A 20,946-nucleotide genomic window follows, 5' to 3' on the forward strand; every position below is an offset into this window, starting at 1 on the left:
TTTTGTTTTTTTTAAACAAACTTTCTAAAATACTTCCTCTCCTTAGTCTTTTGTTAATCCAACATTGTATCAATTCACAGTGCCCACAGTAAATGCAGTTAATGTGTAATTACACATCAATCCATGCAAACACAGAACTTACTACTTTTCCCATGGGGACAGGTTTTTGCTCTATGCATTACAACTGAAATAGACAAATACTGGATTCTACTTGTGTAGCTAACCTGTGGTGAAGAAACCTTTGTTCATGTAGCATTTGGAGAAATTTCTGTGAGCTGAGCACCTGAGAACTGACTTTGTTTTTTTTCTTCATAGAAAGGAGATTGCTTTGGATTCATGCTTATGGCTATCTAGTTTAGATCATTGTAATTTAATTATGTCACTCAGAATCAGGTACAGAGTGATTTACTTGAACTTTGCAATTACACATACACAATTCAATTGTAGGTGATTTTCTTGGCTTTTCCAATTTTGATACTGATATACTTTGCATTTCCTTAGGGCCCTCTATCAGGGCAGATTTTGTTCAATGCTTTAAGAATTATGACCCAGTCCCATAAACACATTCCTGTCAATACCTTTGCTCACATAAATAGCTGTATTGAATTCAGAGAAATTACTGTCGTGCACATGGCAGACTCAAAAAAGACTCATGGCAGATTTAGTTGGCATAAATGGTAAAATGAAATTCCTCTTAGTGTTCTGGGAAGAGATTTTAAACAGAAAAACCTGTCCCACCAAAGAAATAAATAGTAAACATATTTTCTGAAAATTTCAGAGCAGATATTAAGCTATTCCTAGCTCCAATTAACATCTGAGCTATGTCATGATACCATCAAGAACACCATGTTATTTTTAGGGAAGAAGTTGCTCTGGGATTTTTTTTTCATGATGCTAACCAGCAACTACAGAGATGCAGGAAACCTCAATAAAGTGTGATTAGGTCACAGCTGAGTTTCATCATCAATTTAGGGAGCTGATGCCTAACACCATACAGTATCAGTGAGCATATAATGCTATTTGCCATTATATCTGTCCACATAATTCAAACATAGAAATGACTGGATATTTGTTTGTTCATTTAAAACCAGAATTTAGATACCTTTTTTACTGTCAATCACCTTCATAGTACATGATGATATCTTTATCTTCACTATGTAGAATAAAAAGTTGATTAAGAGGCAGATGTAATGACGTGTCCAAAATCACGCAGAAACTCAGTAGAGAGCTGGAAACAGGCCTTGCCAGAGGTTAGAACCTCTACTTCTTTACACTCTTTGGAAAATTCCAGAAACATGGGCAGTAAAAATCCTTTCATCATGGCTTTTGATAGAAACCAAAGACCCCAATATATCCTCAATTTTTAAGACTTCTAAGGATGGCGGAAAGATTATTATTCAGATGATCAGCAGGAAAATCTTCCTGGGTTCTATAAAGCACACAAGCTCTAGAATAACCTTTTGTCTTCTGAAGTGACATCATCCTTAAGCACAACCAGCAGATAATCTCAAACATACCTCTCTTCTTATTGGTCATGATCTTCCTAACTATTAGTGGCACTTAATTCATCTTCAGTAATTTCCTCATCTTTTCCCTTTTTCTTCCTTTCTCAGAGCAGAGCACATTTAAGCTATTCAGGACAGCTCCATATTTTTGAGAGAGTTTTTTTTCCTTTTTTTTTTAATATCTCTGTATTTGTCCATTCTCAAGTAGAGTTTTAGATCTACTTAAAAACACAAGATACATTGATGAGCAATGAAAAAGCGGGTGAGACAAGAAGGGTGGTAGGAACAGTGAGAGGAGGAAAGATGGAGACAGTGAGAAATCAGCTGTCTATGCTTCCTACTCTTCTTTCCCAGGTGATCCTTCTACCTGTTCTAAATTAATATCAAAGCCAGAGGGAGCAGAAAAAGGTTGGTGGGGGAAATAAACGACAACTTTAGGAAAAGAAAAATCATGATGCAGAAAAGCGTTTGTCCCCTGTATAATTCCTGCAGTGGCCTGTAGCTGATGGTGCTGAGAAAAATACAGCTGCAAGCTCTGACATTTCATTTTTGTGGAGAATTGAAAAAGGGCTTGCTATAATTCATCGCTTCTTGTAACTCAAACCTTTTTTGACAAGGGTACCTGCGCTGTCTTTTAACAGTGGCACCACAGTGGCTGTAATTGGACATGAAAAATGATGTTGTGTTTCTGGTTGCTGGGAGAATTGGGGTAGGGGTAGGTGGGGCAGTGGCAATTTGGTGTGAGATGGTGACATCTGGCATAATTTGGATGGGTTGGTTTTTGGCAAAGAAAAACAGAAGGACAACCCAAAAGAAAGGGTATGAAGCATAAAAATTATGATCACCTTGCCTAAGGTTTGCAAAGGTGATAGTAAACGTGGTATTCATCATAGATGAACATGCAAAGAATCACAGGAAAATGAGAAGTGTTATGCCCATGAAGTTCTAAGCCCACCATCAACACAAATATTTATGGCATTTGTAGGAAAAGGACACAACCACTCTTCCTGAAATAGGCCTATTCACAGCTGCAGCTGTTCTTCTTCCCAGTACAACTGGGGAACCTGAGCCACAGGCTTTTCCTGAGTCCACACTGGAACCTGAGCCACAGGCTTTTTATGACTCCACACTGACTCCACAGTTGTGCATAAAACTCTGGTATGCCATTCTCTCACCACCTCTCTGCAAACTGCGCCTATATATGTAACCAGAGATCCAAATTAAATTACTTGACTCTTGCCTAAATCTCTGTGCCTCAGTGAAACTCAGCACATCTTTGCTACAAAATTGTTATTGAGCAAAGCACTTCAAAGTGAATTTTTGGTCAAAAGGGACTTAGAATCATGAACAAGGATAAACATTATCCTGATTTATAATAGTTTTATAACTATAGAGCATTCTGGTACCATAAAGTCAGATATCTCCATATTATGGAAAGAATAGAAAATTTTAGTCAGGTCTTAAAGGATGGTAGAGAATTTAAAGATGAGATTAATGCTTTTGGGACTAACAAATGGTAAAACAATTTACTCCTTCCTCCGTGGCACCCCAACATGGATAACATAGAACAAGGAAGCATGATCATATTTCAAATGAGAGCACAAGGAGCATCCATGAGCAGAGGAGATAAGGACCACTGAAAGGACAGGAGTGTAACACATCCTAGAGGAAAGCCAGTTCATATGTTGGGTCAGCCTGCCCTAAGCCTTTTCCCATGCAGCCAAATCCCTTTTGAAGCCTTCTAGTGACAGAGTTTAATAACACCTTACAGCCACATCTGTAATTTCACAGATCCCAGGTGGATTGCCTGATGGTATTAATCAGATTTGCTGTCTGGCAAATATTCTTTCTCCTGTCACATTCTCAGGGTCCACCAAGACAGAACACATATTAAAATGTCCATATCAGTATTTCCCCAAACACTCTTCAAAAGGCTGCATTTTAGAGTATAAACTTTGGTTTCATTCCACTTAACTTGTGGCCATTTCTAGATAAAGAATAAGCAGGGAACTTCAGTATCTGAATACCCTTCTCCCCAAGAAGGCATTTCCCCGGGGATAGAAAGCTACATTGTTCTGCCATTTTATTTCCCCCCCTTAGCCCTTTTCTAGTCCCCATGACAGGTTCTTGCTCCCAGAGTGTCTGTATAAAAAAAAAAAAAAAAAAAAAAATCCATAGATGGAGAAAGGGAACTTAATTATTTTCCTCTCAGTGTTCTTCCCTATAATTGGTGTCTTTCATGTCAAGATGATCTCAATTTGTATTATGGGCTCCGTTCAGGCAGCACTTTCTCTTTGGTCTATAAAGAAATTGTCAAGTGTATAAATCATAGTGTACATTAAATTACACTAGCCTTTTACTTATTAATTTCCCCAGTTTTTTCTTCCTCTGTTGGATGCTTATTTTCTCACTACTTTTTTTAAACTGCCTTCAGAACTGACTGCTTTTTCTCACTCCTCAATATCAAAAAGAAAAAAAAAAAAAAACAAAGAACCAAACCAAAATAAAAACAACCAAAGTCCAAATACATATTCCCCTCATTTCATTTTTGCTAAAGAGTATGATTATGTTCTCTGCCTTGTGCAAACTGACTTCATTCAACTCAAAAAGAATGATGAAATCTGTCTAGTTCTTCTCAAGGCTGGATCCAAAAGTTACTTGAGTTCAGTGCAAATTTTCATGAACTTTAGCACAATTCAGATCAGTACCTATGTGGGTAGATTTATGGGAGGTTCTGCATCTCAAGGCTGTGTCCATTTGGACTCCAGACTTTGCCTCTCGAGCCTGTATGTTGCACACCTCCTGTAGATTCCTGGCTACTGTCTCTTACTGACTGCTTGGGATCAGGTCCTGGATATCTTGGAATGAGCACCAGGGACCTCTGACCCTCCTCCTCTGACCATAGGGGTTGGATTAGCCATAGGGTTCTCATCAGAAGCCCATAATTTGGAATAAGGGGGCAAGTGTTAAAAGTAATCAGGGGTCGAGTCAGATATTGGTACGTGGATGGTACAGACCAGCCTGCTGCAAACACGAACAGAGATTGAGCAGCAGAGGGAAGTGAGCAAGTAATTTAGCTTCATTATCCTGCACATGAGAGACAAGGTGGGGTTCATCTCAGCTAAGTCTAAGTGCAAAGACAACCTCTATGATCAGTAGGGAGGAACAGAAACAGCCACTGCAAAAGACCATACACAGTTTATGTCACAAACACCAAGTTTAAGAGTGGCTTAGAGTTACACTTTCTACACATTTGGAGTTACCTGCATGGTGTCAGATCTCTGAATGTGTGTAACAGCTAGCTGCTCATATGTGGGTATAAAGTAGCCCTGTGGCAAGATATCTGTCCTGCTGCTGCTTCATACATCATATCTGCCCTGCTAATATCTTGTGGTACCTATGTGAGCAACTGGTCTTTGCAGTGGCAGAAGCAAGGGCTGATAAAAGGTTTAACAATTACCAGATTCTTTTTGGTTTTAGCACTTCAGCTGTCTGATTTTGTTGGATGGTACAGGAGAGCAGAAACTGCTCAGTAGCATCTGTAGCCATGGATCCTTCTCTTCCAGAGTGTGTAGTCAGTTTATGGATAAGTACATTTTCCTCTAGAGACAACAATAGAGCAGGATCTGCTGGCTCTTCATCATCTTAACCTACTTGTCAGCCAGCTTGATAACTTGTTGTTACTAAAAATGTGTGCAGAGCAATTAGAATAAATCTAACTTATTATGAAGCACTTTCCAAAAAAAAAAAAAAAAGAAACAACAAAAAGGCAAAAATTAGGAAAAAAAAAAAGGAAAAATAAAACTAATGGCCTTGCTGCCCAGCTATGATTAGTCACAAATAAGGGATGGATTAATTCTCTGAAGGCATTCTGTGATATTCATCAGGCAATTTGTGGTCTGACTTTACTGGGAAGGCATATGTTAGGAGGTTCCTATTGCCTTCTGACCTCATGCTCCTTATGATGCTTGTTTGAACTTGTACTTTCTTTGTTGGTTGACAAATCAAAATGATATATTCATTCTGTTCAGAGGTGGTCACACATAAAATAATATTTTGAATAGTCCATCTGCACAGGGTATTAATTGCTTTATGTGACAAGAAGTATAAGGCAGGGAAGGGCTTTCAGACTAAATTCTTAGCTGGTTCTGATCCAGTCTGCATCTCTGTCTATTGACAGGAGGGGTATACCCTCAACACTGTTCTTCAGGCACCCACATCATGTTAGGCACCGCCAGTGAAGAACATTGTGAGCATCTGTTGCCCTGTCTCCTGGGAGTGAGCAGCTCTGGGAATAGTGACGCTCCCCAGTGATTTTGTTAAGTGAGAGAGGGATAATTTGAATAACAGAAACATATTCGCAACACAGTGGCAAGGTTTTTAAACCTACTTATATTGTGACATGAGACAGGAAAAAGATATCTGAAAAAGAAATAGAAGGAACATCTGGTCCTCTACTCCCAGAAAATTCTCAGTATCCAATGCTCCTGGAGCCATGTGGAAAAATTAGACCCAAATGCAGGTTTGAAATGGAGGCTGCTACATTACACATGACTATCCTAGTGAGCTAACAGTAGAAGTGGAATTAGCTTTTCAATTTCCTTTCCATCATGCCAATCTCAAGAAATTTTTGCAGTTTAAATTTCACTGGTCCTGATGTTCTGACAAAGCATTTTTACTCTCATGCACCAGTGTTTCCAGAGAAAACTATTAGAAATTTTAAAAGTTACATTTAAAATTTCATGACCTGTGTGAAATGAGTCAGATCCCCCTCCCTATGTGATACAACAAAGCTACTGTCCGGTAAGAGGAGTGACACTGATTTATTTGCCTCAGACCAAACCACAGCCTGCACTGGTTAGTTCTTTGTTTACTAATTGTTTTTTCCCCCCCTCGTGGAGTGAATTCTGGTGCTAATTGTGATGCGCAGTGAAGAAGCAAAGCAAGCTTCTGTATATGAATGTCTGACTCCTCCATTAATTACGTCTCTCTTTGTTCTTCCTTACAGATGAACAGACCGATCCAGGTGAAGCCAGCGGACAGCGAAAGCCGAGGAGGTAGTTGACTGCATTGCTTTCAGCCACAGTGCTAAATATAATTGTTGTCTCTGGCTTCTCTCAGGCAATGTGCTGATCAATTAGTAACGTGATCACTGTCAAAGAAATTCCCTCCACAGCAAAGATTCTCTTTATTAAATCTCCTTTACTTCATCTCACTTTCCTCATATTCAATTATTATTTGATTTTAAAAGGCAGGCAGGTGCCAGCAATTGCCTGAGAAACAAATAACTGCCTCGTTAAGAAGTGAAGCATCAGGCACTGACTTAACAAAGTTTAACAGCAGTGGACAGCAAGGGCGTTTTTTTCAGGCCTATGTCAGGCTGGGCTGTAGAGGTGTTTAATTTGGTTAAGATAAAGCATATATTTTATGGTTTCTCTAACCATGTTGTTTCTGCTTGCACTGAAGCAACTCTACTTCTGAAAAAAAGCAAATTCTGAGCTGGCAGAGTTTTCTGCACCTCTATCAGCTTATCTGGATAAACCTGTTGTGGAAACTGAAGATTTCTCTCAGACCCAAGGAGTTATTCAGGATTTCCACAGGTACAGCTGAAATCAGGAGCTGGTATTTTGCTTTTCGTTCTATACAGTGGATTTGGAAGGCTTTGTTAAGTGACTGTTCAATAGATCACCAGCGATGAGGTGTTTCCTGTAAAAGGTTTTTTTACTTGAACTGATATGGTGGTACTCTGCTGTACTCTTCTAATAGGAGCCTGTTTGTCAGATCAAACACACAGATCACTGAGAGAGTGTGAGATGGTCCATTATACTGGATAAATTGCCACCCTGCTATTTTTTTCTTGTATCTGTACATTTATATATATATATATATATATATATATATATATATACACGCATATATATAATGACATGTTCTCTTCCTCTCTATCCCTATCTCTTTGGGAAAAAAATAGAGAGCCTTTTCCTCATCTTTTCAGTAAAAACCTCTAGTGCTTATGTATCTGATAAATGTGGGAGTAGATTTTGTCATTTAGTAATGATGTAGCTCTTAGATGTCTGAAAACTTTTAAATTTCCACCATAAATATAAACTCTTCTTCATTTGTGGGATGACTATCTTTGTGCTGGCATTAGTGGAAATCTCCAGCAACAACTACTTAAAAGGAGAAAAATGCCTCACAGAGAAAAGGCATCATGTTCTCTCTCTTTTCTTTTGAAAGCTGTAGATTTCAGGGACTTTGGCTGCATTATTGTGAGGCTGAAACTCTCCAGTGACTCAAGTTCTTGGAAGAATTTGTATATAGCTTGTAGTTAAAGGCCTGGTGTTACAGGCTGGAGAAACCACAGGTCAAAAGAGGCTCTGTAAGGACTGGCTGTGGTGCCACCTAAATGCAGAATTGCATGTAATTCCAGGAGAACTGGGTGCTGGAAAAACACCAGAAATCTCAGCGATAAATACTGCCCTTTCAGAACCTCTCTAAAGAAAATTTGGGGGAATTTGGTTAATACAGGGCAGAAAGTATGAGTATGAGTATAATGAGAGTGACTCAGTAAAAAAGCACTGAGCAGGTAAAGGGGCTTGCATTGTGAACTATTCAGGGGCTGGAGGTGGAGCTTCCTTAGTTCCTGAGTGACTCATTATAAGAGGCCTCTTATGGCGACCTGGAGCACGGTGAACAGGAGCAGGCAAACAGGGTCACAGCAGGCAGGGCAGGCAGGCAGGGTTGCAGGTTCTTGCTAGTTAGGTAAGGTGCTTTTACTGGTTGATTGATTTTGGGCTTTCTCCTAGCAATGTTTTAACCTGGTTGAAATCTGTGGTTGGTACAAGTGTATGTGACCAAGTAGAGCCCTCTGAAAAGGATGTGTCTGTACAGACCCATTCCTGCCTGGAGTGTTTGAGCTTATCCATGGTATCAGGGGTTGCTGTGGAGGAGGCCTGCCTATGGTGTGAACAAGTGAAAGACCTCCTTTTGCTGGTGGCCGAGCTTAGGGAGGAAGTTGAAAGATTAAGGGATAGTGAAAGTGATAGTGAAAGGGAAATAGACTGGTGGAGTTCAGCCCTTACATTTTTAAGGGAGGCCCACCAAGAGTCAGAGGACTCATGTGCCTCCAACTCTGAGGCAATAGAGGAGCCCCTGGTAGATGAAGGGGAGTGGAAATGTGTCCCTTCTCAGGGAGGTAATAACAAAAATCCCTCCTGCCCCCCATCCTCTAGCCAGGTGCCACTTCAGAATAGGTATGAGGCCTTAGATGTAGAGAGCCAGCCAGATGATTTAGAAGATAATTGTCTGCCCAGTGAGCCTCCCAATTATGACTTGTCTAAAAAACAGATTACCACCTCTAACATCAAGAAGAAAAGAAGGGTAACCATAGTGGGCAATTCCTTTCTGAAGGGGATGGAGGGCCCTGTATGTCAACCAGAGCCATCCCACAGGGAAGTCTGCTGCCTCCCTGGGGCCCAGGTATGAAATATCACTGAGAGACATCCTAGGCTGATTCAGTCCTCTGATTATTACCCACTGCTGATACTCCAGGCTGGCAGTGATGAGATTGAAAAGAGGAGTGTCAAGGTGATTAAAAGGGAGTTTAGGGCACTGGATCAAGTGGCTGATAAGGACAGGTGCACAGGTAGTGTTCTGCTCAGTCCCTTTGGTGGCAGAAAAAAACAATGAAAGAAATAGGAGAACTCACATCATTAAGTGGCTCAAGGGTTGGTGTCATCGGCAAAATTTCGGATTCTTTGATCATGGGGCAACCTTTACAGCACCTGCTCTACTGGAATCAGATGGGATACATCTCTCTGTTAAGGGCAGGAGGTTTTTAGCTCATTACCTGGCAGACTTTTTGGAGAGGGCTTTAAACTAGGCCTGAAGGGGGAAGGGGATACATCTGGGCTGTCTGGAAGCAGGCCCAAGGATGGTAAGACTGTATTAGGGGAGAAATCAGTAGCCCAGCTGAGGTGCATGTATAGCAATGTGCGCAGCATGGGTAACAAACAGGATGAGCTGGAGGCCATGGTGCAGCAGCAGAGCTATGATGTAGTCACCATCACAGAAACATGGTGGGATGACTCACATAGCTGGAGCACTGCACTGGATGGCTACAAGCTCTTCAGAAGAGACAGGAAAGGGAGAAGAGGTGGAGGGGTTTTTATATTAGGGAAGTTTTGGATGTCATGATGTCATAGGTATTGAAACTAATGATGACGAAGTTGAGTCCCTGTGGGTAAGAATTAAGGAGAAGGCCAACAAGGCTGACATCCTACTGGGAGTCTGCTGTCGTCCACCCAGTCAGGATGAAGAGGTGGACAACTTATTCTATAAGCAACTGAACAATGTTTCAGGATCATCAACCCTTGTTCTTGTAAGTGACTTCAACCCACCAGACATCTGCTGGGACCTTAGTACAGCAGAAAAACAGCAGTCCAGAAAGTTTTTAGAATGTGTGGAGGATAACTTTTTGTCACAATAGGTGGGTAAGCCCACCAGGGGAGGGACTGTGTTAGTCCTGTTGTTCATAAATAGAGATGGACTGATGGGTGATGTGGAGGTTGGAGGCCGCTTGGGGCACAGTGATCATGAAATTATAGATTTCTCAATAACTGGTGAAACAAAGAGGAATAGACATAAGATCTCTATGTTGGACTTCCAGAGGGCAGACTTTGGCCTATTTAAGAGCCTTATTCAGAGAGTTCCTTGGGAAACAGCCCTTGAAAACAAAGGAGTCCAGGAGAGATGGGTGTGCTTCAAAGCAGAGATCTTGAGGGCGCAAGAACAGACTGTTCCTGTGTGCCAAAAGATGAGTTGACATGACAAACGTCCAGTCTGGATAAGCAACGAGGTTTTGAAGGAACTTAGAAATATAAAAAAGATGTATCATCTCTTTAAGGAGGACAGATTTCTCAGGAAGTATTTAAGGGAGCTGCCAGGGCATTGTAGAAAATAAAATAGGGAGACCAAAGCTCAGTTTAAACTTAACTTGGCAACTTCTGTTAAAAATAATAAAATTTTTTTTACAAATATATTAATAGTAAAAGGAAGGGTATAACCAACCTCTGTTCCTTATTGGATGAGGCAGGCAGGCAACCTAGTAACTAAAGATGAGGAAAAGGCAGAAATGCTTAATGCCTTCTTTGCCTCAGTCTTTAGTAATAAGACAGCTTGTCCTCAAGACAACTGTTCTCAGGGGTTGGTAGGTGGTGCCAGGGAGTCTTGTTATCCAAGAGGAAGCAGTTAGAGAACTACTGAGACACTTGGATATTTATAAATCAATAGGACCAGATGGGATCCACCCTAGGGTGATGAGGGAGCTGGCAGATGAGCTTGCAAAGCCACTTTCCATCATTTATCAAGAGTCATGGCTCACTGGTGAGGTCCCAAACAATTGGAAACTGGCCAATGTGACACCCATTTACAAAAAAGGTCAGAAGGAGGATCCTGGTAATTACAGGCCAGTTAGCCTAAGTACCAGGTAAGATAATGGAACAGTTCATACTGAGTGCTATCACACAGCACTTACAGGATGGCCAGGGTATCAGACCCAGTCAGCATGGGTTTACAAAGGGTAGGTCATGTCTGACCAACCTGGCCTCCTTCTATGACCAAGTGACTTGGTCACTTGGTCTGGTGGATGCAGGAAAGGCTGTGGATGTTGTCTATTTACACTTCAGCAAGGCCTTTGATACAGTTTCCCATAGCATACTCCTAGAGAAGCTGCAGCCCACAGCTTGGACAGGAGCACTCTTTGCTGGGTTAGGAACTGGCTGGATGGCTGGGCCTAGAGAATGGTGGTGAGCAGTGCTGCATCCAGCGGGGGTCAGTCACCAGTGGTGTGCCTCAAGGGTCTGTGCTGGGACCAGTTCTATTTAATATTTTTATAGATGACATGGATGAGGGCATTGAGTCCTTCATAAGTAAATTTGCAGACAACACTAAGCTGGGAGCTTGTGTTGATCTATTGGAAGGAAGGAGGGCTCTGCAGAGAGACTTAGATCAGTTGGATGGATGGGCAGAGTCCAACAGCATGAAGTTTAATAGTCTAAGTGCCGAAATCTACATTTTGGCCACGAAAATCCCCTACACCGTTACAAGCTGGGGACAGTGTGACTGGACAGTGTTCAGGTGATAAGGGACCTGGGGGGTGCTGATTGACAGCCAGTTGAATATGAGGCAGCAGTGCGCCCTGGTGGCCAAGGAGGCCAAGGGCATCCTGGCCTGTGCCAGGAATTGTGTGACCAGCAGGATCACGGAGGTCATTCTTCCCCTGTGCTCGGCGCTGGTGAGACCACATCTTGAGTGCTGTGTCCAGTTCTGGGCCCCTCAGTTTAGGAAGGACATTGAGATGCTTGAGTGCATCCAGAGGAGGGCAACAAGGCTGGTGAGGGGCTTGGAACACAAGCCGTATGAGGAATGTTTGAAGGAGCTAGGGTTGTTTAGCCTGGAGAAGAGGAGGCCTAGAGGTGACCTTATTGCTCTCTACAGCTTCCTGAAGGGAGGCTAGCGACAGGTGGGGGTTGGTCTCTTCCACCAGGCAGCAACTGACAGAACAAGGGGACACAGCCTCAAGCTACATCAGGGAAGGTATAGGTTGGATATTAGGAAAAAAATTTCACTGAAAGAATAATGAAGTACTGGAATTGTCTTCCCAGGGAGGTGGTAGAATCACGATCTCTGGATGTGTTTAAAAAAAGACTGGACATGACACTTGGTGCTATAGTCTAGTTGAGGTGTTAGGGCATAGGTTGGACTTGATGATCTTAGAGGTTTCTTCCAACCTCATTATTCTGTGATTCTGTGATATGAGATCTGGCAAGTTCTGCATTCAAAAGCCAGGGCACATTTCTGACTTGCAACAAAGATGTGTCGCATCTTCCAGCATTGCCCAGTGGTTTTTAATAGAACCAGGTCAATTTCCTCCCCTTTCCCTCCTTGTCTGATGATCTGGCTCTGTGTCTGAGTAGGACTGGATAAGCTATGGGCAGTTGTCAATGCCAGTCTCCTAGGGGAAAACAGAAAGGCTCAGCTGCCTGGGCAAATGAGGGGACATTAAGCACATTCCAGTGGAGTTCGTGCTGACAGCAAGAGTGAAGGTAGGGCCTTTTGTCCATTTAATTAGACATACCAAAAAATAATAATTAGGCTGGCCAATTTGCTTAGTGCGCCTACAGGGTATATAGCTCCCAATCTTTTTCTTTTTTTTTTCTTTCTTTTTTTTTTTTTTTAATGCAAATCAGTAATAGAGAACACATGCCTGGCTCTCTGGGAAGGGTTTTCAAACTCCTTTGCTAAAAGCAGCTGCTTTTAGGAGCAGTGGTTTGAACTGCAAAGGGCTCCAGTGGCAGCTTGATTCCACATTATCACACCCGTGGTCACCTCCCCATTGTATTTTAGCTAATTATCTCCTCATCTTACAAAAACCTCATCTTTTCCCATCCAGTCTGCTCCCATATTTCTTCTGTCAGTGGTGATCATAATGCAGAGTCCAAGGGGTGCTCTCATCATTGGTCTGAAAGACACATTGTCCTAATTCCCCACTGACAAGCTACTTCTGGGCTGGTGATGTTCCAGGATAGCATGACTCAAGGGCAGCTGTGGGAGAAAAGAACAATTGGCACCCCAGGGAGGCATTGTATGAAAACTTAAGTTCTTCAAGAGCCCACCAGTTAAAGCAGGCACAGCAAACAGAATGCTAAAAAGGAGGCGTGTATCTTAGGAGAACATCAAAAGGCTTCATTAGGGCTGCAAGATAAAGGTCAACCTAAACAACAAGGAAACTTAAGTTGTACCTTATTATACCCTGTCCCTCCATCAGCATGGGACATAGGGGAGGAGCAGGGTTTGGGCAATGAAGCAGCTCTTCCACACAGCACAAGTCTTTGGTCTGCCCAAAATCTACACTCTGGATTATGGAGCATACACAGCCTGGATTAAGGGGAATTCTGGTGCCAGGCCACAGTATTAAGGAAAATATGCAGTGTTCTCTGGAACTGCAGTTTGCAAGCAGGTTTCTCCTGAAAACGGTGAGCAACATTCTTGTGGAAGTGACATTGTGTTTTCTTTGGGGACAAATGCTTGCATTTTACTAAAACATTAATCTTTGAATTTTTCAGCAAGTTCTTCCACAAGTAAAAAGGTGATAAGAGTCACAGATTTATTCTCTCCTTCAAACAGATTGAGCTCAGCTTTTCTGTTGTTCTGCAGTCTGGAAGTTTTTTGGTCTTTAACCCTCCCTTTGTCCTAATTCTCAGTTGAAATGAAAGTGAGTGTTAGCATTTAGTGTGTCAGAGCTAGAATTTAGGCTATCTAAGTCTGGGAAAGTGTTCAATATACTGTTTGGCAAAAATTACAGTCAGACCACCAAAATGGACATGGTGAATGCCCCCTAATATTTTTTCTGGGGTTATTATTTTGTTTGTTAATCTCCATATTGCACTACAAGCAAGACAAAGCATGAAAACCTTTTAAACAAAAATTGGCATTATTTACATTTGCCTAATCCCATGGGAAATAGAAATCGATGTGTCCTCAATATATTTCTCTAAGGAAATATTCAAAATTACTGGGAAAATTTTACATTTTACATTCCTGCTTGTTTGTGCATGTATGTGCATAGCCAAGATGCAAAATGTTCTATAGGGGTACTCCTTCTACAAAATGCTTCATGAAGCTTCAAAGACCTGATCAGAAGGTCAGAGTTCTTTGAGATTTTATACTTTAATACTAACAGAATTGACAGACTGTGATAGAAAGTGAGCAATTCTATATTTTGTTCTGAAAAATCAGATTTTTAGTCTAGCTCTATTAAGGATATTTTATAAAGTCTCATTGGCCTTTGTTTTGGCCAAATTTTATCTTGACTATATGGAAACTACTTTTCCAGAGATTAGTTAGTCCAAAACAGTTTAAGGGAAGTAAATTAGAACTCCAAAATTTTGAACATAAATAATCCCAACTAAACTGTTAGAATTTGTTATTATTTTCATCTTGGTGGAGGTGGAGGTAGCTTTCCTCAGTGGTTTGTCTGATATTAAGCTCTAAAAATAGCCTGCAGGTATCTACCACTTAAAGTTTCTCAAACTTGGAGAATGATCTCAAGTCTGTTTTGTGGTTTGGGGCAAAAGTTTGGAGCCATTTCTTATTTCATCCACAATATCTCCAGCTCTCACTAGGCAACTCTCACTGCAGCTGGCAGGGTTAACCTATGATAAACGCAGCCCCAAGGTCCCACTATGTTGTACAGGCAATAATATTTTTAAAAGAAAAGGACTCTCCTGCTGCTCCAGTTGCAGCCCGTTAGTGATGCTTAGATGCTCCACTGCTCCCACATTCCTCTGTGGAATTCCTCTGAGGTGTGTGCTGTATCATTTTTTTGCTGTTTGGCCGCTGGAAGGCTTGGACTTCGTATTTCAACTAACTTGCAGTATTTCTCTATCTGTTACTTGATCTGCAAAGACTGAAACTATCTCTTTGGTCATGGTTTATTCCAGATTCAGAGCAAAATATTCAAGAACTGAATTAGAGTTAATAGCAAAACAGTGTGTCTTGCTCATGCATGATTTTCTTGCTCCTTTTTATACCCTCCCATCAACTTGGTAATGATGATGGGGTCAGAATGGCCTCTACACATTTTCTAAGCCCAATCTTCATCTGGGACAAAAGCCTTAATTCCTACTTCAAGCAGGTAGTTTCTAACTTGTTAGCTCTCTGCTCAGGAAGCAAGGTAATCTGTCCTAGGTCCCAGTAATTATTTGTTAGTCAGTTTTCCATGCAACCAATCAGAATTACAGAGCTTGTGCAGATGGCCAAAATCTCTCAGGAAGTTTCCCATCGAGGTACTAGCCACATCTAGGCCTATTTAGTCAAGCAAGACTGGTTGCCTTCAGCTTAGTTTGGTTTCACACTGGTATAACTGTCCCACCTGGAATGATTTCCTTCCTCCTCAGAAGCCCTTTGTAAAGAATAAGTTGGTTGCTCAGGTCTTTAGACCAGAAAAGTCTGAGGAAGACATTTAAGGATAAGAAAGCAGAGGACAGTCTTGGCAGAGCTCAGCATCTTCTCTTCTGCCCTGCTGAAGGCTGGGCTGTGCCTCTGTGCAGGAAGTCCTGAAGTCTGGGGCTATGCACGTGTCAGAATTGTACCACTGCAACTCTTAGCTCTTCCTGTAACATCAAGCTCTTTGGAAGACACTTTACTAGCTGTTTCCAATCTTTTACCTTAAAAAGACTTCCCACCCAAGAGGCTGAAGAGCAGGTGGAGGGAATATCTTCTTCCAAGGTGGCAATCCATACATTTTAGCTGGCCTGCCACAGCTTTTTCCACAACTGCTTATCTTTTGTTTTCTCTTATGGTCTACACACTCATTCATCAGGAGTAAGCAGGTGGCACTGGCAAACTATTTAGGGAAAAAGATAATTTTCTCCTATCTCAGAGCTGGGAAAAAGATCTTAATGAACACATCTCCATTAACTCTTTCAACATCACAATGAGTGCAGTCCAGCTCACATTGATCTTTTATAGCTCAAGAGGAGAACGGCACAGACCGGGACTTGCAATGGTCACACCATACATGAATCCGTGTTTTTGCTGAAAATGTTGTACTGGAGATGATGACTATTAGTTGTAGAGCAACATTTACAAATTATATGAACTCTGGACCCAAGACCTCGGAAAAAAATCATTTTCTACATCTAGGGTCTCATATTCCCTTTTCTTTCCCTCAGTGTTTACAACAGTCTAAAGAACATCTCTCTCCCCTCTTGTCAACTCTTGCAGTTTGAAGGGAGGTTCCCAGCTCCATGTCAAATCCTCCAAGTCTCATACATCTGCTCTTCCAGAGATTTGTACCAAACCTGGCCAGCTGGTTTTGACTTCTTTCAGGAGGCATTTGAAAAAATACTGCCACATTCAAATCTAAATATTTTTTCTCCATTAGTTGTATATCAAATATTACCCACTAGAGCTGAATTGCAGTATATCTGTGTGGACAATAAAGAGAGAAAATGACTGGTGAAAAATAAACCTAATATTCTGTTAAAAAGTCTATCAGATGTGAAGATGAGCTCATAAATGAAAGAGAAAAAATATATAATGAAAAATCAAGAACCTAGGTAAAGATCTTGATATTAAATTGAGAGGTAGCTTTCTTGCCTCAGAGGCTGAGGAAGTGTCAGGACCAGCAGCAAACCTTGGTGTCATTATCACAGGCTCCTGAGGAATGGCTGTAGGAGACACTGCAGTATTGGCAGAGATGTCAGTGCCTTGAATCCTGTTTGTCTTGTCAAGGGCTGGGGAAAGAGCTGGGTCCAGGACCACAACAGCCTCTTACGGTATCCCACAAACTTGAGCATCAGTCTGAGAACATGTCCATTAGATTTTATTTCAGATCTGAACATCTCTTATGACCTGCAGTGTTTTTCCTTCAGCCCTAAGAAAAACCTGATCTAGGAAGAGCATTTTGGTACTATTAGAAATCTTGTCTTTCTAGCTGTAGCTGGTTGTGGAACAGATTACAGTCAATGGGAAATCAAAATCTCTTGGTTTATTGTAGAATTTCAGCACTGTGTGACCCTACTGACAGCTGACACTGTGTTGTCCTCAGAAAGCTGTATTTTCAAGCAGGGAGAGTGTACCAGCATGCAAATGGATCAGTTAATTCAAAGTGGCCCTGGATGACCCCATTCATGCTCTCCATTCTCTGTTAAAACTTAATTCTGGATGAGAAAAAGGGCTTCTGAAGATCCCCATGTGTAGTGTTTTATATTTGATGACTCTGCTGAAGGCTGATGTGCTCCATCCCACAGTCAAATGTTGAAAGAATATAAGGGACATCAAACTTTTGTTCGCATCTGCCCTTCCCATGGTGATTGAAATCAATGGAAGTGTGCCCATCAATAGGAACTGGAAAAGATCCACAGGACATTGTGTTCTAGCACATGTCCTAAGGACAACCTTTTAAAATCAAGTATTAGGGGAATAAAAGAGAAAAAAACCTAAAAACCAAAAACCACATTGCATACTTTTCATTAAGTGTCTGCAACCTAACAATTTACTGACAAGAAGGAGTGAGAGAGACTGGGGAGCTCATCTCCTCGAGGTTTTGATATTGGTTCTGTTCTTGCTATGACAGAACTTTTGATCACTTACGTAACTTTGATTCCCTTCTCCTTCATACCCTTCCTTTATTATCTGCTTGGGCTGTGGTATGCTTTTATTTGCTCATTTCTTGTAGATAGTGTCTTTGGCATTCATGCAAAGGCTGTCAGCGTCAAAGGGTTAAGGCACCAATGAAAGCCTGTAGCTGTACAGAGAAGGATGTGTACAGGGCCAAAAATCAGCTGCAGTGGATAATCAAGAGCCCTCATACTGCAGAGTGATATTTGGAGTTTTCTTCAGTAAAAGGGCAAAATGGAAGGAGCAGTGGAAGAAAATAAAAATATAATCCTATAAAAAAATCCTACCTTTGTAAACACATTTCAGCCTCCTAGGTGAACTGGGGGACACGTAACAATCCCTGTATCTTTTTCTTAATGTAAAGGTTGCTTGTCAATGGGGTTTTATATGGAATTAATAGTACATTTATATATACACTCCACAATTAATTGCAAGGCATTTATGGCGCTGAACAGTTAGAATGCATTATGATAATCACTCCTTGTACATTGACTTTATTGTAAAGGTTTTGCTGATCACTGTAATTGGCTTGTTATTACACAGGAATATAATAACACCTCTCTGTATAGTAGTTTATAGCACATCAATAGCAAATGCATTCCCTTTATTGGAAGCAATGTGCATTTTCTTAGAATACAGCTGAATAAGTGCAATTTGTGTAGACAAATGAAGTTTCTAATGACCTGTCTCACAAAAGAGTCGAAATAACAAGCCATTCATTATATATTTTTTCCACTGATGAACTTCTAGTTACGGTTACACAGTCATTCCTTTAAAAAAAGTAAAGCATGCTTTGTTGTTCTTTCAAAGAAACATTTGGGGGAAAAAGAAATATATGGGCCATTTTTCTGCCCATGTTGAATAAAGTAAGGGTGACTGATGCTCAAACCTTAGAGATTTCATTTGCTTGTTGAGATTTCCAAGATTTTTTCCTTGAGTATTTCGTCTGACACTCACAAAGAATCAAAATGTTCTTACACTGAGCCTAAATGCAGCTCTTGGATCAGTGCTGTTCTAGCAACTCCTATGCAGTCACCAATCTGTTAGGTATGAGGGGCTTGGTGTTGTCCTTACTCCTGTTGTATGGGCTCTTTTCCTTTATTTCACAAAGAGGCGTGTTTTACATTTAGCAACAAAAAATCTATGAAGGTATCCACAGTATTTTCATGCCGGCCACCATTGCTCTAGATCTGAATTTCAGATTTTTCTGGAAAGTTAGAGTGGCATGAATCTGGCATACACATGTAATTAATGTGCATTTGTTTATCCAACTATCTCCAAGTGTGATCAATGTCAATCAGGTACCTAACCACATCTGAAACCCTGAATCTGGGTAAACAATCTGTTGTTTTCAGACCTGGTACCATTATTCTGCTGTCCATGGTATAAACTGAGTCAATTGTTCAGCACATGAAGATGGTGAGTGGGGCTTTTTGTCATAAACTCAGTTGGTTAGTGGATGGGGCTAATAATGCCAGTGTTGTGGGTTTGATCCTCATATCAGAGGATCACTTAAGAGTTGGACTTTTGGGTCCCTTCCTACTCAGAATATTCTGTGATTCTTTGATATGTGCCTGCTTCTCCTCAGCTGTCACTTGTTTACCATAGACTCACAAATCCCCTTGACTCTAGAGTAATTCAGGGTATTTCTTGAAAGCAGGAGCTAGGAAATGTCTGCACCACGGGCAGTACCCTCAGCTATTGGCACCCAGACTGGCTCAACCCAGTTTTGACACAGACAACTCTTTGAGTGGGAGTTTCAGTGGGGAGAGTTTTACCTTTTGCCTGCTGAGATCTCAGATTAGAATATCACAGCTTGAAAGAAGTTTCAAGGCTCTGGAAATACTGGAGGTCAAAAAAACTTTTCTTCATGACATATACAGCATTTTCCAATTGCTATATATATATTGCAGTATGTACATGAAATCGGCTTGGGAGGCAGAACGTCTCTCTATGTAAATAATTCAGCTCTCTGAGTAAACTGTATCTACTGCTTTTACCCAGAATCTCTGGGCCTCTTAGGAACCTTAGACTTAAGGACAGAAGAAATTTTAAATAGGGCTACTGTGCCACTGTTCTTAAAATGTTCTTTCAGGCAGAATTCACTTTTTATTATCACAAAAATATTAAGCATATAGTCTAAGTTAGTCATCCAGTCTCCTCCTATGGACAGTGGAGAGAGAGAGGAGCTTCCAAACCATGATTCATCCTGTCCTAAGACAGATCGGATAAATGGTACTTCAAAGATTCCCTTCTCTCTCTCCTCACTGAATCAGGAATGAACCTATGGCAATTAACTTAGATTTAGATCTCTCGCTTTTAGACACCTAAAGAGAGGTAAGATGAATCGCAACTTTCACCTTTTCAGGCCACAGTTTTCTATCTGTATCATATGAAGAATGATACTTGACTTCTCTGAAACTCTCGACAAGATCTATGAATAAAAATTGCTATATAAATCTATGGATTTTAGAAGTTGGTGGTTTGTCCTAAAAAGAAAAGGTATCTTTCTTCACTAATGTGTTTGCATCATCATATCAGGGGAAGAATAGGAGGGATTGCACCCCTATCAGCCTGAGCAATAGAGATTATCTGATCAGTTTTAATTCCTATTTAAAGTCAATTTCCATTTTCATTTTTGTATTTTACTTTGCTACCACTCACATGCTCAGGACAGAGAGTGAACCAAAAAAAAAAACTCCCCAAAACTTCAAAATTAAAAATAGTGATGTGCAGTATCAGTGTCTTTAAAATGTGTTTTCATAATTAAGGAAAGTATTTTTATCTTTAAAACCAGCTTGCTTTGGAATCTGTGATAGAAAATGAATATGGCCCCTTGTAATATCATTTGTAGAGAGGTAATTTTCAAGGCAGCACTGCACTGAAACATTTTCCCCCAGGGAGGATAAACAGTTGGCTTCAATTAGTGAGGGACTGTTTCCTTTCTTTTCAATTTTAAGGACAGTCTTGCATCCTGATCCTGCACAGAGGAAGAAAAATTTCAACACAGGGCAATAGACTGCAGCTTGGAAGACTGAGGCTTAATTCTTGCCTTGCTACAGATATTCTTCTCGACCTTGAAGAGGTTACTTAGGATCAGGCTATTATTTTCACTCAATTTCTATCTGGTGACTATTATTACCTTTGACTGTCTGAATATACACGTAAAATTGGCCGAACATCTTGCTCTGACTCCAGTTTCCTTCTATAAAATAATATTGGTGCTGCAAGGATACATACATGCATTAAAGATTAT

The 20,946-nt window shown here is 40.9% G+C and overlaps 1 protein-coding gene across 23 annotated transcripts in view; it reads left to right on the plus strand.

Moving 5' to 3' along the window:
• The window catches only part of CELF4 (CUGBP Elav-like family member 4), a 701,136-nt gene that overhangs the window by 386,758 nt on the left and 293,432 nt on the right, over positions 1-20,946 (plus strand). For all 23 annotated transcript variants that reach the window (XR_001123527.5, XR_005978079.2, XM_032744285.3 and 20 more), the window contains one exon: positions 6,514-6,562. Coding sequence is in view for 21 of the 23 variants with exons in the window: in XM_032744285.3 (XP_032600176.1) it covers positions 6,514-6,562 (49 nt within the window). In the remaining 2 variants the exon portion in view is untranslated. The remainder of the gene's footprint in view (positions 1-6,513; positions 6,563-20,946) is intronic.

This window comes from Taeniopygia guttata, chromosome Z, assembly GCF_048771995.1.
Source record: "Taeniopygia guttata chromosome Z, bTaeGut7.mat, whole genome shotgun sequence".
NCBI classification, from domain to species: domain Eukaryota; kingdom Metazoa; phylum Chordata; class Aves; order Passeriformes; family Estrildidae; genus Taeniopygia; species Taeniopygia guttata.